This window comes from Centroberyx gerrardi, chromosome 11 (genome assembly GCF_048128805.1).
Source record: "Centroberyx gerrardi isolate f3 chromosome 11, fCenGer3.hap1.cur.20231027, whole genome shotgun sequence".
In the NCBI taxonomy this organism is placed as follows: Eukaryota; Metazoa; Chordata; class Actinopteri; order Beryciformes; family Berycidae; genus Centroberyx; species Centroberyx gerrardi.
Window position 1 is genome coordinate 21,285,425 of NC_136007.1, and position 18,884 is coordinate 21,304,308.

The 18,884-nt window shown below is 41.0% G+C and overlaps 1 protein-coding gene across 1 annotated transcript; it reads right to left on the reverse strand.

Annotated features, from left to right (window-relative positions):
- Window positions 1–551: 551 nt before the first annotated feature.
- LOC139913104 (carotenoid-cleaving dioxygenase, mitochondrial-like) lies at window positions 552–18,319 on the reverse strand. Its single transcript, XM_071901050.2, has 12 exons — window positions 18,203–18,319; window positions 10,974–11,178; window positions 10,662–10,873; window positions 9,777–9,892; window positions 9,411–9,513; window positions 8,915–9,043; window positions 8,624–8,784; window positions 8,261–8,428; window positions 6,053–6,190; window positions 4,007–4,189; window positions 3,265–3,375; window positions 552–1,232 (listed from the first exon to the last, which is right to left on the reverse strand). Exons 1-12 carry the CDS (start codon window positions 18,228–18,230, stop codon window positions 1,116–1,118), a joined length of 1,671 nt encoding a protein of 556 aa, XP_071757151.2. The 5' UTR covers window positions 18,231–18,319; the 3' UTR covers window positions 552–1,115.
- Window positions 18,320–18,884: the final 565 nt, after the last annotated feature.

The following is an 18,884-nucleotide window of genomic DNA, read 5'->3' on the forward strand; positions in this document are numbered from 1 at the left end:
GACTGCATTCCTGCCCTTGCATCCCTGGGAGCTGGACAGAGCAGAACACATGTTGGATGTCTGTACGTCGACCTTGGCCAACCAGGAATGTGTTTCGGCTATTGTACGGCAGACTGAAAAATATCTGGAGATAACTGTAAATGTTGCATTTTAGGTGGCTTTCACACCAGCTTAGGTGGTTTCACCTTAGGTGGCTTTAGCTACAATACGGCATTATCATTTGATAATTCTTTTAGTAGTCACTATGATTAATTCCAGGGTGAAAATTTAACATAGGGAAGTAAGAGCTAGATCTGCAGCAAATCCCTACTGGAACTTCAAAACTTAGTATAGGCTATTGCTATTAATATTTTCTGTGACTGTACTGGAACACTAAAAGTTCTGTGGAAATAACGTACATGTGAAATGGCGAAGGTGTCTGTTTCTGTTTCTTTGTTCTGAAAAACTCAGCTCTCTATGAGGAATGTCATAGAAAATTGACCCAACGTATAACCATATTATAGGGTAAATAATGCAATGTAAACATCATAAGAAAGAAAAAGTAATATTCCTTCTGCATATAAAAGAGCTTTATAATATCCACATACATGAACAGTTTTACAGAGGTAAAAAATTAATGCCATTAAATATGGTGTAAGAAAATCATCCAATGTGTAAAAAGCATTCGTACCTGTAAAAAAAAAAGTACCAAAGAGTTTAGGGCACTTAAGACTGAGTCAGTTGGCATTTGGTAGTTAGCGAGACGGAGACCATCACAGGTTTAATGCCTATATGAACTGTGGGTCTCAGATGGATATACAACAAATATAATTCCTTATTATACTGTGTGTACTACCTTTAAGTACATCATTATAGTGGTTAAGTACTAAATCAGCCTCAAAGAGTACAAAGCCATTACTATTGAAAGTCATTCAAAAGAGAAAGAACAATGTAGAAAAGTATAAAGTCAGTTAATGAACATTCAATCGGTGATCTGCGTCTAGCTGCTGCAAATCATGCACCAATAACTGAGTACCATCAAGGATATTGTTGCTATATGAGAAACACTGAATATGGTGTCATTCACATTATGTTCATCAGCAATTCAACGACTGACTGGAATAGAAATGACCGATTTAGGCGGAGGCCTTGAAGGTCCCATGGAAGCCATAGGGCATGTTGACGGGCACGTTGGCTCGTCCCAGCTCCTCGTATGTCTTGGCATCCAAAACCAGGAGAAATGTGCCTTTATCCTGCAGAGAAGAGTTCGATGGCATTAATATCCATTCACACTGTGAGAGGCGTGCGTTGTTGCGCTGCTGGTGTTTAGAGACAACACACAGGCTTTGTATATTTAGAGACATTTTGGCTTAGCGGTTTTCGCGACTTGCCAGCGACTGAACTCATTTACATGTGGAAACCAGAGACAGCTCATCATGAGTGTTGTCATTTACAGTGCAACTAAAGCATCGCTCCCAGCTAGGCAGACATGAAGTGAGAGGTGTTATCTCCGAATCGTTTCCTCACTGCTTACCAAGTAGAAAAGTTCATACGTGTTTGTCCCAGAAGCAGAGCGATTTGAATCTTACACAAATACACTTGCTTGAATTTTTAATACGCTCGCTCGTTTATTCTCTATGATAATGTTTCCCTACACATCACCGGCTAAAACCACTGAGTTGTTTTCAGCTATTTCCAAACCAGGTGCAGTTCAACATTAAATGTTTCCTCAGGCGAGCAGCTTTTATGGCTTTAAAGAACCAAAACAGTTCTTAAAAAGTATAATAGGTCATAGTGTAGGCTACTGAAACCTGAGTGTTTTGAAGCACCTTTCAGAGATTTAGAAATGTAATTTACAATATTGGAGACATTTGTTTTTCTTTCAGTGCCTGCCATGAAAAAAATGCCATGACCAGACAGGTAATGGAACTCAGTCTCTTCCACATTGCTGTTGAACTTGATTGGCAGAATATGTAAAAACTGTTGCTAGTCAGAACAACAACAGTTTATTTGAAGCTTTAATCCTCCTTAGTTTCTAGTTCTTCTAGATGCTTCATATAATAGAAATTATAGAATATAACTCATTTCAGTTAGGAATGTGTACCACTAAACCCTGTGTGGTGATGTTATCTTTCAGGTGCACAAAAAATCCCTATTAGATTTGACAAAATCTGTAAACACCAACTTTCACCATTGTCTGAGTTTTTTTTTTTTTTATCCAACTATTTCATTCCTTCGATCTCATTCAAACCCACCCATTGTTCAATGTATACATTCTGAGATTAGAAATGAAATCAAAAATAGCATCTATTTCTACTCCATAATTCACCATAGCAAATGTAGTGGTGCCCCCTCTTCCTTTCTCTCCCTGTGAAATATGTGACTTGCGACAGCGAGGCCTTAGAACAACCCTGACACGTGAAACCAGTTTGCATAGCTGTAAATCTTCATACCACACATATTTATTTCTTTGGCATTTTATGCTTTTATTGACAGAGAGATAGTGTGAGAGAGAGACAGGAAGGTATGGGAGAGAGAGAGGGAAGGACATGCAGCAAATGACCGCAGGCCGGATTCGAACCCGGGTCGCAGCGGGAAGGACTGAGCCTTATATGGTACGCGCTCTACTCGGTGAGCCACCGGGACGCCCCATACCACACATATTTTTGACATGACTGGCACCACATGGCCAGGAAGCAGACACGTTTCAGAAGAAGGGTTCACCGCCACTATAAGCCCCACAAAGGTTTGCTGTTCTGTGTTTGTTTGTAAATTGGAAGTTTATCATGTATCAAAATTCAAGTTATGTACTGTAAATTCATCAATGAATATGTATGACTCCTTTCTCCCTTATGCATATTTATGATCATATCTTGGTCTGATGACTGACTTGACAGTGGAAATGAGCGCAGCTCTCACCGACTTACAGGCCAGCTCATGAAGATTTGGGAGTAGGATGGGTATTGTTGGGAATTTTTGGACACCAATACCGGTTTGAATTAAAGTTCAAGGAACGCTTCCAAAATAACAACATCATAACACAGCCATGCAATGGGAAATGGCCTGTGGATAATGTAAAATAGACTGTTGCAGAGAAGTGAAAAGGTGTTTCCAGTTCTGCTTTTCTTGGTTTCACAAAACAAATATGGTGTTTGTTCTGAAGTTAGAAAACTCTTTTTGACTCCTTCTAAAATTCATCACTCTGGACATGCTGGTCCCTCGCGTACAACTCATGTGTAATGTTGTCCTTCAGGAGCAGGAACAGGAACAGGACCAGGGTCTTACCTCTGAGGGGGTGAGAACCACTGAGAGGATGACACCATCGTCCTCCTCCACTGCGTCAGGCGACGGGACAAACACAGGCTCTGATGGGTAGAAGCCCTTCTGGTACCAAACCTGAGGTCACACACATACCAGCATATCAGGAACTTAGTGCTTCACTGTATTTTTGATCTTAGCTATTGATTGGCAGTGTTGGGCTCATTACTTAGCAAAAGTTAAAAAAAATATTAATTCGCTACACTACTGGTTACAATACTCTTTTCCATTACACCCCAAAACTGGCAATTCCATCCTTGCTTACTTTCAAAAATACTAAACACTAAATAGTGTTGATGTACAATGTTCTTGTGATCCTTTCACTTGATGAAATCAAAGCAGCGGGAATACTTTCACCCCAACAAAGTAAACTTTTCTGCCATTTCTCATCTAAGTTAGCTCAGAGCTTCAATCTAATATTTAGTGGGGATGATAACAAAAGTAATGGCTTATTTGTTTGACTGGCAACTGTAATATTATTACTGAAACTGAAGTACTAATTTGTCCACCACTTTTTAATGAGAGAAATAAAAGTATTATTGTTGTGTTACGTTACCACTCAACACTGCTGATTAGTATCGATAACGACGGGGTTTCAGCTGTTATTCCATTAAAAGGCGGACATTATGTAGGGATAAACACAGCTTTTGGTCACAGGGTGTATGAGGGATGTCTGTTATGCCCACAAGTCAAAACAAGTCTCTCCCACCTTGAGAGACTTGTCCTTCAGGTCCATCTTGAGCAGAGAGTCTCCCACCAGGTGTCTGAAGCCACAGCCGTAGAAGTACCGGTACGGCCGTGTGTTACATCTGCTGTAGTTGATCTGGGGGAACTCCAGGCCGCCGTACTCCTGGAGGTCATCTCCATGGAGATCCTCATGCTGGCAGAACATCTGTTGACACAGCGAGGCAGAGAGAGGATTAACCGGTATTGTCGGTCATGGTCAGTAGTGTTTACACCACAATCATGGTGTAAACTGTTGTCCCTCCATGGGTTCACTAGTCATTAGTTTGGGTTCAGGACGCACATGAATGGGATGAATTTTGGTTTATTAATGGCTAAATCCAGCCTCATAGCTTAACCATGTGTGTTGAGTCCTAGTATTTTTGTGAACTGGAACTTTGTGAAATTGTAAAGTGAAGTGAGTTTTCACCCTTTGAATTTGTTTCATCCCTACTAGTCATATAAGCATGTTGATCATAACTTTTTTCCACACATACAGAACATGACCCCTCCCCCGCCTGAACATTTGTGGGGGCTGATATGCTTACTTCTAATGGAACAAGCTGTCACTCATTTTCTAAAGACAAGTAGAAAATAGTGCGCAGAAGAGAACTGCAACCATGAATGCAGAGGAAAAGATTCAAACTTTCAAGCCTGTCAAGTCCTAGCAAATTCTTTAAGTATTTATACAGGTGGAAAAGTTGGTAGGAAGAAAAAGCTGCTAAAGTTGTACCTGCTGACTTTGAATCTCTGTTGCAGGAGCACCATGATTTGAAAATGTATTGATCAATCAAACCTTTATGTACTTGGTCTGATTTACCCCACACTGCCCTGAGAGTCATTATGACTGATCTTCAACTGAATCTTCATAGAGCCACAGTTTGGAAAGAGAACCTGACAATAACATATTAAGAGTCTAAAAACATATTGGTTACAGATTTAGGATTAGTTGTATCTTAAAAAAAATTGACTACACATGAAAAATATTTTGGTACCCTGTAATAAAGGAAGCATGTCCAAAAAAAGTTCTCTACGGTTTGTTCAATATGGCTGAACATTTGTTCAGATTAAAGCAAACAAACTGAACTTTAACCTCATAGTCCTTGTGCCATTTCATAAGCTGTTGTGCCATTTTACATCCAAAGTTAACAAGAATCCCTTTTCCACAAAAACAGACAAGGATCAACATAGTGCTGACTAACAAGACTGGGGTTGCATGTAGATCAGATCTGTGAACAGGCTACACAAATACACCCAGCAACAGTGGGACAGCTACAGTTACACTTAACCCAATTGGAGGACGCCCAAGCAAAATATTTTTTGACATGAGGAACAATGACTTGCATTGAACTAGTTTCCATCTTAACATTACATTTTTTTTGTTTTTAACTGTGGGAGTTCAAGCCTAGAAGAAATATTACCAAAATTTACTTTAAAGTCACAATGAAATGGAAGATGACTTTTTCACCTTGTTAGCTAATTCTCCATATCACAGCATACACTTTTATTTTCTTGTATTTTTATATCAAAATCCCAATACTTTTACTTCACTACACCTCAACACCCTGTTTCAACTGGAAATACATTGAATTACGGAAGCAAAACTCCATCTAAATGTTTCCTTGTCCTCCATTATGCCCAAACGTCTTTCTTTCCACCCTACTCTGTATAACTATTCTACACTGTCCCAATGTGCTGCTGGACACTCACCATCCCTCTCTGCAGTGGCAGTCATACGGTATACAATGCTGCACATAGTGACAGAATGCTGAATATGTGTAGAGTGATGTGAATAGTCTGCTGTCTGTTTACACTGTCCCCTTGCACTGAATGAGAGGTCCTGTTGCTCCTGTGCCATGTGTGCCTGTATGATCTACATGCACTGACAACACAAATCCCTGGACATTTATTGTACTTGGTGATTCTAATCCTGATTCTAATCTGTCAATGTAAATGTAGAAATTCACACTTTGCAAAGTTTGAGGACAACAGGTTATCGTTTAAAAGTCTCTGGTTCAGGTTTCCAACTCACCTTATCTTTGCTGGTTTTGACACAAGTGGCTGTGCTAGAGGGCCTTGTGTTGAGGTTCTGGCCTGTCGGCGTATCGCTGGTCACGTTTAGGGGCAGGACAAAGCGGCGGGGGAAAGCCCTGCACATGGTGTTGTACACCTGGGGGAGACAAAGCACATGTGCAAGACACTTTAGCACCTTCAATTTGTTTGTGGAGAGGTGTGTGTGTACGGTACAGTATGTGTGTATGTCTTGTCTTGATTTTGTCTGTAATTTCACAGAGCCTGGGAAGATTTTTTTGTACATTTGGTTATTTGATCTATAAGTCCAAGACAATTGAAATCAAATTAAATCAAACTTCCTATGGAGAGTTCAAGGCTTTTTCAGTTAGCTTTGAGCACAACCACCAGTAGGTGACATGATGATTTACGATCCTCATGTGCAACAGGAGACCTGACCTAATTTAGACCTAAACTGCCCCTAACCATCGCATTGTAGCCAGCCCAGGAAATTACAATGTCTATGTGTTTGTGCAAGGTGAACATATGCGCAGCTACAATGTAGTTTGACAGCTGAAAAGATTTCAACTATCTAAATCATGATAAATGTCAGGTTTTGTTGTCAGTTGTCACTCTTGTTTGTTTGTGGAGAGGTGTGTATGTATGGCACAGTATGTGTATTTTAGAGATGTATGCCTTTCTTGATTTTGTCTATAGGAAGATTTTCCTTACAGTGTTGTAAAAAGCAACTTAACAAATGTAAAAAAAAACATCAATGGAACTGAAATTGTCTTGAGCAGAAAAATACGTGCAAACCTTTATAGCCCTTGTACAACAAATTAAATTAATATATTTTCTACCTGTGTAACAGTCTTGAACTTTAACAGAACCACCATTTTTGAATAGAGATTTTTAAATAATTAAATGTACTCTGCACTCTCTCTCTGTTCTTTCTCTCTCGTCCACCACTACAAATTATACATATTTTAAATCAAACTTCCTATGGAGAGTTCATGGTTTTTTCAGTTGGCTTTGAGCACAACCACCAGTAGGTGACATGATGATTTACGATCCTCATGTGCGACAGGAGACCTGACCTACTTTAGACCTAAACTGCCCCTAACCATCGCATTGTAGCCAGCCCAGGAAATTACAATGTCTCTGTGTCCAGAAAAATAAGTGCAAACCTAGCCTTTATAGCTGGTGCTAGCTTTTACAACAAAATACATTCATATATTTACTACCTGTGTATCAGTCTTGAACTTTAACAGAACCACCATTTTTGAATGAGATGTTTAAATTGATAGGGGCTTTAATCGTCACTAAGGCTCAAGGCAATTGCTGTCATACTTAATTAAATTTACTCCGCACTCTCTCTGTACTCTGTCGCCCACCACCAAAAATTATATACATTTTAAATCAAACTTCCTATGGAGAGTTCAAGGCAGTTAGCTTTGAACTAGCTCACCAGTAGGTGACATGATGATTTACTATCCTCATGTGCAACAGGAGACCTGACCTACTTTAGACCTAAACTGCCCCTAACCGCCCAGTAAATTACAATGTGTCTGTGTTGTGTCTGTGCATGGTCAAGATTTTTCCAGTGCAGCAACAATGTAGCTGTAGCTGGCTTTTCAAGGCTTTTCCATCACCATTCTTACAGCACAGTCACCATGATGATTTATTACCCTCATGTCCAACAGAAGTGACCTCCTTTGTTCTAAACTGCCCCTAACCATCACATTGTAGGTAGCCCAGGAAACTACAATGGCTGTTTTAACTGTGAGAGGTGTTTGTGCAATGTCAAGATTTTTCTGGCACAGCTACAATGTAGTTTGACAGCAGAAAAAATTTAAACTATCTAAATCATCAATCATAAATGTCAGGTTTTGGTGTCGCACCAACAATCAACAATCATACAGGGAGCGATTCACCATAGAAGAGGAAGAGATACCAGTTTGCTCTCTCCACCTACATGTATAACCCACAGCTGAATGGAGCCAGTTAACGCCTGTTCTCTAGAGGCCATTGAAAGGCATTCTGGGAAACGCATGAAATCACTAACTGAAGCAGAAGTGGACGAGGCAGGGTGAGAGAGAGTGGGTACACCAAAAAATAAAATTACAACACTTCATCACAAAATAACACCTGGAATGCATTGAACATCACAGATTCACGATATCTAACATTGTAAGTGTGTGTGTGTGTGCGCGTGCAACTGTATGCTTGCCTCATCTAGCGCGTCTCCTGACTTGCGCAGGTTCTGGATGAGGTAGTTGTTGAGGGCTTGGCCGTCGTCTGAGCAGCACATGTCCAGCATTAGGAAGCCGTCCTCCTCAAAGGCGTTGATCTGATGGAAGGTGGAGATGGCTTTGGTGTGGTACCTCACTGAGCTGGCCTGGAGTACAGATGACATGATTAGACCAAACAAGAGCTTAGAATTACCAACCTGTAAGCCTCTCTGGTCTGAAGGAAGAGCTATTTTGATTTTAGAGGATCTTCCACCTGTAAAAAATCCCTCAAAAGGCACATCAGGTTTCCTAATCTAGGAGTAAATAAATCCTCATCCCTAAGTGTTCCAGTCACATCTCACCTGTCCCGTATGCTTGTCAACAAGATGGAAGACAGTGTCCTCCTTGGGATCCCAGTAGATGCCATCGCTCAAAGCCTTCCCCCTCAGCTTGCATGTGATTATCTTCAACAGGTCCATCTTGATCGGCTGCTCAATGAAGACCACGTAGTTCTCAGACATGGCTGGAAGAAAGAGGAGGGCGAGATGTCAAGGAACAGGTCAGCTGGCTCGGCGTTGTGCCGTGTGGCGGGGGGCACGAGCATGAAAGATATTAGCATCACTACTGAAGGATATCCAGAAGTACTGGCTCACCAAAGCTGTGGTAGTAGGAGGGGTGGGACGTGTTTGCAGGGGCAATAGAACACAGAACTTTGGCTCCTTGTAGAGTGTCTTTGGCGTCTGTCTTCTCAGGAGGAACACAGATGATGTTGTACATGGCACCTGGAACGGCAGAGATGTTTACTATATATAGTGCCTCTTAAAGGATTTAACGGCTATTAGAGTTTCTACCGCTCTACAGTGGTTAGCAATCACTTTTTTTGTAACCCTGACATCTTTAGACAATAATTCAGAATCAAATTCTATCATCACTATATTTTTTAAGGAATTAACTCCTCCTAAGTGGCCTCACTCCCACTCCCACTTTGAAAAATGAAGTACACTTGAGAGGGAGATGTGTGTGCGAGGGATGGCAAATGTTCAACGATTCAACATTTATCTTTTGTTACAAAAGGAGGTTAGCAATGAATAATTCACATTTTGATAGATGCAAACCTCCATATGGGCCCTGTGGTGCAGTGGGACTGACCTTTGCTACCATAGGAGTTGCCCATATTGTAGGTGGTGCCATCAGGGTCGTAGTGTGGGTGGGCAGTAGCTCCGTTTACGGCGATGAACTTGCTCCAGTCCACCTACAATGTTTAGTGGAGAATCAAACATACTGTATTACTAAAACTGTCTGACTGAGAGCCTCCAAACCTCCCACCACTGTCAGCAGCTAACAGATGCAGCTGGCTGTTCTAGGACTGGTAAGATAACTATTATGCCTGTTTTAACTGGATTACTGGAAGAAAAAAAAGTAGAAATTAAAATATGTATTTGTTGCACAATCATCATAAATATGCTACATAATGAATTAGATTGGTATTATTATCTATGGTGATCATGATAGTACCTTTTCCACTGTGTTCAGGCTCTCTGGGTCCACTCTGTGCATGAAGTTTGTCTCAGTACTGACAAAGTAGTCTCCCTTGTATTTCACAAAGCTGACACTTGCATTGTCTGTGGGCTCTGCAATAGGTAAATAAATAGGGTTACGATGGCCTTTTACACAACATGAATGAGCTCCTTGTTGATTTTTTAAAATAAAATCCTGATAAGCCATACTGAGTAGTCGCCTATATGATTTGCTGCTTGCAGTTATACTGAAAAGTCCAGCTGGCCTGTAACACATTTAGGAAATGCCTGCTCCCCTCTCTGGTTCCCCACATGATATTATGTAACCTTGGGGCATGCTGAGCTCCTCAGGGGTTCGGCCCCCTGGCCTCACCACAGCTTTAACCAGAGTCCATACAAAGACAGGCACTCCTTATGCAATTTGAATAACTGACATTTGACATTTGAATAATTGAATTGAGGTTGCTGGGGTTTGAAATCGCTCGTTTTGTCAGATTCCTTGGTAACAACTTTACAGTATTTGGTAGAACCAACATGACACAGACTTTTGAGTGCACCAAGTAACATCTGTAGTCTACTAACTTCAGCTAGAAGTACAGTATGCTTAGTAACACTTACATGAATTGTTCAGTACATGATAATTTTTCAGAAGACTGGGGCATAGAACATACACAAACGAGTGTGTTGCCGGTTAACAAACATCGCAATAGCACTTCTTTACGTTTGATTTATTACCTCAGAGTGAGGTGAAAACAGACAGGAAACAGGAATGTACAATACTCTAAAGCCAAACTGAACTAACTCTACAGTTGCATGCCATGACCCCTCTCCCTCTAAGAGAGAAACTGCCCCTCACATAATCCATTCTCAGTCAGTCACTTACGTATCATCTCGAAGCGAGACAGAAAGCGTTGGAAGAAGTTTTTGCAGGGGTCGGGCAGAGCGAGGGTGCCGAATTCAGACACCATGATGCGGTCCCTTTCACTGTTCTTCTTGTAGACATCGCTCTGCAGGAAGCGACTCTTGTACGTCACCTGGCCGTTCTCGATCTTAAACTGGTGTAGCATGGCCATCCCATCGAACCAGTGGTTGTAGCTGTGGTGGAGGACAGAGGTTAAAGTGTAATCATTCATGAAAAAGACAACTACATACACTGTGAACTACGGTATAACACCTTTTTCTGTATCTGACTCACTGTGTGTTTCCGAACTCAAACTTCCCCGGGCCGTTGCGGAGGAGGTTGCCATTGACCCAGGAGGGAATGGTCCCTTGTACCTCGGTGGAGATTGACTCAGGCGTTTCTTCTACAGAGCGTACCAGAGGGGCGATGCTCTCCAGCCCTTTCAGCACGGTGGTGATGCATTCCTTGGCTTTGGCACCGTCAGAGGGCTTGACCTCATCTGTAGAAAACACATAGATATAACCGTTTTAACCTGAACCAGATCAACATGAACTGGAACCATTTTCAAACATTTTTACAATGTGTAATAGTTGTGCAAAGAGGGACAGCAGTCTGTTAGAGTCTAATTATTATGTTGTACACATGTTGCTAGACAAACAGGCTATTGTTTGTGTTTATGTATTTAATTCAAACAACTATTCGCTCTTCGTCCAGTTTTGGCTACCGGACTAGGATTATACCAGACTGGTTGAAAAAGATGGTCAAGATGGTTTTTTTTTTTGTGGGGGGGGGGGGACTGAAGGCTTGAATTTAGACCCACACAATGAACACAGGAGATGACTTTGTGAAATCATATCTAAAGCACACTAAATACTCAGGTAAAAAAAAAAGTGACAGTGGTATATACAACAGGTAGATCTTGTTAAATTGTGTCAACAGGTGTGGAAGAAAATTTAACATACATGTAACAGCTTAACTGGTCTCCCTCGGGGAATGCACTGTTTCATGATGAATGATTACCTCACTGTAACCTTTGGGCCATAACTTACTAGGCCAGAGGTCTCTTGTCACAAGTGGCTCCTGGATGTCCCAGACTATCTGTAGATTCTCTAAACTAAGACATAACATATGATGCTGTAATCCTTTTCTGTGACCTGTTCCCATGTCAGCACATTCTGTGCGTCCTTGGAAGATACATAAAGACCAGCTCAAATCTATTCTCCTTTGAAGAAGTGTATGTAGCCTATGTGCTGTGTGCATCTCTTCCTCTCATGAGACCCCCTTTTTATAAATATATACTCAAGTAAGACGAACCTCTGACTCCAGAACTTTTTCCTCAACAACAGGAATAGATGATTGTGAGCGTAATACTGACAGACCAATATTTCAGCGGACACAATTACAGTTGAGCAGTGGAAGACATGAATCAGCAACAATAGCAATAAAGGGACGACAGTATAACTATCTCACAACTGACTTAGATGAACATTGAATAACGGAATTGTAGATCTGTTATTCAATGTTAATATAAAACTAGAAAAGGCTAAATTTTCTGAAGAAAATTTAAGTGTGCTTGCTGTCCTAGCAACAGTCTGTTTGACTTGTTGTTTGTACATGCACTAAGTAGTGGTACTAGTTGCAGTAGAACTAGTAGTAGTGATGGGAATGGTAGCAGTAGTAGTACATGTAGTTGTAATAGTAGTTGTAGCCTAGTAGTGGTAGTAGCAGTAGGAGTAGTAGTAGTAATAGCCTAGTAGTAGTAGTAGTAGCAATAGTAGAACTGTCCCCCGTCCATATACATATTAAAAGGAAAACTTATAAATTCTGGCAACATTTAAACCAATCAGACCAGTAATCATTAAAATATCAAGCCCTTCTCTGCAACCAGCATTTCCTACAGTGTGATTCCCTGAACCAGCTGGTATCAGACCTCAGCAGCATGTCAACACCAAGACACATACCAACACACACCTAGAGACCAACACACACCAAGACACACACCAACACACACCTAGAGACCAACCCACACCTAGAGACCAACACACCAAGAGACCAACCCACACCTAGAGACCAACACACACCTAGAGACCAACCCACACCAAGAGACCAACACACACCTAGAGACCAACACACACCAAGAGACCAACACACACCTAGAGACCAACACACACCAAGAGACACAATAAAGTGCCCTGACCTCCACTTAAAAACAGGCTACACAGATGGAAGTGGAATAAAGGAATTAAAAACCAGAATAAACTTCAGCGCCATCACACACTTAACAGACAAATTAAATTGGCCAAATACCTTTGCATTCATGAAGTTAAAGAAAGAAACATTCTTAGCAAATATAGACTTGGGGACCATAACCTGGAAATTGAAAAAAAAAAACTTGAAAAAAACAGGTTTGGTGTTTGGGTTTCCAGGTTTGGTCTTTGGGATTCCAGGTTTGGTCTTTAGGTTTCCAGGTTTGAAATAAAACTGGAAAACCAAAGACCAGAGGCTCTGCAGCACTGCAATCTCATGTAAATAGAGACAGAAATACACTTTCTGTTCTCATGTCCAATAACAAGATAAGAGAAACCTCTCTGCTCTCTCTGCTACTACAAACTTATTTTATCATTAATATTGACTGTATGAACATGAACAGATAGCAATTGTTGATTTACAAAATGCACTATTATAATTTTTAAATATGTATAATATTTGACTTCTTAATATGATTGTTTATTGTTGATGATTATATTCTTTACAGAGAAAGAATTAGGACAATACCCACTAATTATCAAAATCCAAACGAGAGCATTAAAATTTTATAATCACCTAAAAGAAAGTGACCATGACACGCCATCAGACTCTAGAGAGACAACCCCCCCCCCCCCCCCCAAGCCAGCCGGGTCTGGGACTCTGTTCGCAAACACCAGCAGAGCCCACCGACAGAAACCCCATTAGACTAAACAAAATTATAAGAAAACAGAAAGACAACTATCTGACACATTGGAAAGACTCAACTAAAAACCAGAGCAAGTTGGAATGCTATTTGGCCCTAAACAGAGAATACACAGTGGCAGAATAGGCTACCTGACCACTGTGACTGATCCAACACTAAGGAAATCCTTGACTCTGTACAGACTCAGTGAGCACAGCCTCGCCATCGAGAGAGGCCGCCACAGGCAGACCTGGCTCCAAGAAAAGAGAGAGAGAGAGAGTGAGAGTGAGAGTGAGAGACTGTGACCCACTGCACACAACATGATATGGAAACTGAGCTGCACTTTTTAACTACCTGCCAACTGTACCAAGACATCAGAGACTTTCCACAGATTACAAACACCCAAAAAGATTTTGAAAACATGACTAATAACAAAAACGGTGTGAAATACAGCAATGTGCAAACACAGCAGCAAGATTTGTGAGCTGTTGTGACAGGAAAAGGGCGCCCAATGGAATACAACCACCGCAATGTTGCAATGTTACACCGCTCTGTTCACCGTTACTTTATTCTAGTATATCTTTACTTATTGTACATACATTTTTGTTTTTAATTCACACTTGCTTTAACAATGTAAACGTGTTTCCCATGCCAATAAAGCCCCTTTGAATTGAATTGAAATAGACAGATAGATAGATAGATAGATAGATAGATAGATAGATAGATAGATAGATAGATAGATAGAGAAAGACCGACACAGACAGACAGACAGACAGACAGACGGACAGGGAGGAACTCAAAACACACACACACACACACACACACACACACACACACACAGAACGAGACCGAGAGAGAGGAGAGATAGAGACGTTATCAGTTGTTGATCAGCGTATGAAAGTGTTCGTTCGAAAGTTTCAAAGCGGCACATTGTCACAAAGTAGAATATTAGTCACCTGCTTTAAAAAAATACTAATCTGACAAACCGTACACACAGAGACAGAGAGAGAGAAAGAGGGAGAGAGAGAGAGAGAGAGAGAGAGAGAGAGAGAGAGAGATTATATGGAGAAGAGGGGGGCTTGCATTACCCAAATTAGAGAAATTCAGAAACGTTTACACAAAAACACCCTTCTGCTAGCCCTTTGCCTGCAGCAAGCACACTAATAACGTGTATGATGTGTTGTACAAAGTGTCGTGTAATGAATGACTATACGATGCATGGACGACGCCCAGCGGACAGTGATTACATACGGCACAAGCGGAGGTCCGGGGACAGATGAAGCATGCTGAGGCCGGGAGGCTGCGAGGAGTCTCGGCTCGAGGAGACACAGCTGGGTGATGAAGATCCGTTGACAGACACGCTGAACCGGTGTGTGTGTGTGTGTGTGTGTGTGTGTATATATTTGTGTCAGGCAGATAGACAAGGCAGCACGGCTCTCTTCGCCAGTATCGACTTTGCTTGCAGCGATGAGGCCGATGAGTCCGTTTTTGGAGACGATGGAACAAAGTCGTTGCCCGTGTCGCGACCATGTAGTGCATGAAGTCCAGTATGGACAGAGCTGCATCATGTGGTTTTGTTGCGAATGAGAGGGCGTGTGTGTGTGGGCTGGTACCATCTAGAGCAGTGGTTCTCAACGTGGGGTCCCGGGACCACCAGGGGTCCTTGAGGGGGTTCCAGGGGGTCCCCAGCAAACTGATGAATTGTTAAACTTCAGCATTATTTCATTTACAAGAAGTGAACACAATTAGAGAATGTAGAAGAATGACTGTTTTGATCATAGTTTCACTGTTATCTCTCTACCTACAATACAGATAGTCATGGAATTCTGGACAAAATCATATCTAGCAATAAAAGATATCGTCAGATTTGGGTCCGAGAGACAAACTCTCATCAAATGGGGGTCCGTGGCCCTAATGTGGACTAAATTAGGGGTCCTTGATATGAAAAAGGTTGAGAATCACTGATCTAGAGTTGCAGCAGGAACGAGCTCTTTACATATGCAGAAAACATTCATTTTGGCTCCCAGATCTGCACAATATAGTTGACTGTCGTAACATTAACATTACTAAACTCAGCGCAAATTCCTGAGCATTTTGGTATCAAACATTACTACCTAAGCCCCATGCAAGGATGAAGAAATTGAGTAATAACTATTGCATAAAACATCACAGATACACTGCCAGTCAAAAGTTTGGAGACGCCTGATTGATGTTTTTCATTCTCTTAAAGCTATTTTGATCTAAAGGCTTATACTTAAATGCTTGAAATTAGTTTTTTAAACAAATATAATTAGTGAAGTTGATGCTGAATTTCTTTCTAAAGCCTTTGCCTTTCCATCAAGGCAAAGGGTGGCTACTTTCAAGAATCTAAAACATAAGATAGTTTTGATTTGTTTAACACTTTTTTGATCACTCCATAATTCCATTTGTGTTATTTCATAGTTTTGAAGTCTTTACTATTATTCTAAAATGTGGAAAAAATAGTAAAAATAAAGAAAAATGTGTGTGTTTAAACTTTTGACTGGTACATACAAAGGAAGAAATATACACAATGTGATACACAAAGGTCCCATGAGTCTGTATCAAAGATTTCTTAAGATTTTGGGAACATTCCGATGCGTCTCATCTCGGACATTTTGGCACCTCAAGGAGACGAGGATGCCTATTGTTGTTTTGTAATTCACCTCCAGGTTGTTGCAATCACGGGATGCAAAGGCAGTTTCCCTGCAGGATGACAGGCTCCATCCACTACAGTGTACTTCATGAAATGAGACCAAGTGTCTCTAATATTTTGTATATTCATTGTATAGCCACAAGATAAATGGGTAAAACATTTCAACAATATTTGGTTAGATTTACCTTAAACATCAGCTTCTAAACTCACAACCAAGCTGTGTTCACCAGTACAGGATCTGAGGGAAAGAGTTATTGGTAATCTTTATCCCTCCTCATCTAGTTTTAGCTATAAACAGGGTAATCAGCCTCTTGGATCCACTAGTCCTTCAGGGGTTGTAACATGGAATTTTGTTTTTTACACTTATTTCACCTTTCTTGTTTTGTACATATTCGTTTATAAGTAAGTTAACGTACAGCAATTTTCACAATACAATATTATTATAAACAATACTATTCTTCTTTCTAACCAATCAGAAAAGTCATCATGACCCCTCCCCTGCCTGAATATTGGTGGAGGCTTGCATGCTTACTTCTATTGGAACAAGATGTCATTGTTTTTCGAAAGGCAATGAGGAAGAAACAAAATTCTATCTTTCAAGCCTGTCAGCTCCCAGGTCTCTTTACTGTTTGTTCAATGTGGCTGAAAGTTTGTTCAAATTAAAGCTGACAAAGTGAACCTTGACCTCATAGTCCTCCTACAAAACAGTCAACATGCAGCTTGGTGCAAGGCTACAATCAGGGAGAAGTTTGACATGTTCAGTTCCTGACTGGGTGAAATAGTTTCTGGACACATGACAGCTGTGTCTGTGTAACTTTGTGCTGTTTGGCTTCACTTAACGTGTGTGACCAAAGCTTCTCAACAAATCCAGACACAGAGCTTGACTGAGCTCTCCCCCCATCCGATCCATCTGATTCCTCTGTTAAAAAAGCCATCTGACTTTAATTAAACTTAGGAAGTAAGCCAATCATCTTCACTGTTGACAGACTGTAGCTATGAGCCCAGTGGCCAGCTGGAGTACTGCTAGGGAGTGAACTGTTCATAAAATCAATATATCTTTGAGTCTAAAATGAATGTATTTCTCAGGCAAAGTGCACTACTTACGTTTTTTTTCTCTGAGAAAATACTGTTCTGATGCTTTTTGTTGTAAACCTATCAAAATAAAACTGATGGAGTAAGTTTCAGGCAATGAAAATAACTCACTGTAGAGCCAAAAAGTGTGACCACTCTGCATTGAATCCACTTGAGCCATGATGCAGAGATGAAGGGGAAGATACATTTCGTTGTTTTTTTTCTACTCAGACAGTTGAGATGTGTTAAACAGAATGCAACTCAAGATATTAACAGAAATATAAGTGTACAGTAGCCTATGCATGTATGTTTTGGGAGAAGCAAACATCTTGCACCTCATAAAGGTCTCTACCACGTTCTATGAAAAATGTGTGCGAAAATCTATAGCCCATCATATGGCGTTTTGACTGGAAGGCTTAACGGGAGGGATAGTATAGGCTACAAATCTATGTTATTTAGAACACTAGCCCGGGAAAACGAGACGATACTGTATGAATTATTTAGTGCCACGAGTCCATACAGGAACAGTCTGTTACATCGGTCGGTCCGGTTAGCCGAGCGTTGCGCGTCGAGCTCGAGACGCCCTCCGCTCTCCAGCTGTAACTTTTAACAGTCCAGTGATATCAAACTCCGTGTTCGTTCAACGAGTAAACGCGGGAAATGATATTTTAATTCCAGCATAATAGATTGCCATGCTCGTTGCCAGTGATGACGCAGGTCTCCATCGCGTGTGTAATAACACGCTCTACAGCCGTTATAGGTGAATAAAGTTGCTCCATTGCCCTAGTACCATTTTATAACATCCACCAACACATGAGACGAGATAACGACACGCCGAGGGAGGCTTACCTGAATCCTGCAGCTTCACAGGTGGCATGATGGGAGACAGACCGCTCCTGCTGCCCTCTGTCTGTTTACTGGACCACAGACGCTCCACACCGCACACTAGAGAGCACGAGCTGCCACTGCCTCTGAATGCAGCAGAGCTATTATTATATAACTCTTACGTAATAGGCTACAGTATGGGCGACGAGAGGGAGGGAAGGGAGCGCTGAAATGCCACGGCAATAACAAGAAGGGAGACAAACATGTTATATTATATATTGTATGAAACGCTTCGCTTAGTGTGGTGCTTTTGTGGGTTTTTGGGTCATGGGGGCTACATGTACATAAATAGTAAACTTCATTCTGAATTCTTCTGAATTTACAGGAGGTTTAATTCAAGCTCCAGTGCAATGAGAAACTGCATTCCTCAATTTTATGGTATAATTTAACAAAGGAAATTTGAGCCCTTTGAAAAACTCTACCTCTGGCAGTCAACAGAACCAAACAGATTTGTAATTCCAGTCTACTTTCTGCTGTAAATGATGTCAGTTACACCCTAATACATCCATGGTTACACCCAATTACACTACAGTATGCATAGACAGTGAGGTGCCAATAGTCAATAGCCAGACTACAGGCAGCCAGCTAAAACCAGCCAAAATCTCAATTTTCCCAACACTGAATATTTGTTCCTCAAATATAGAAA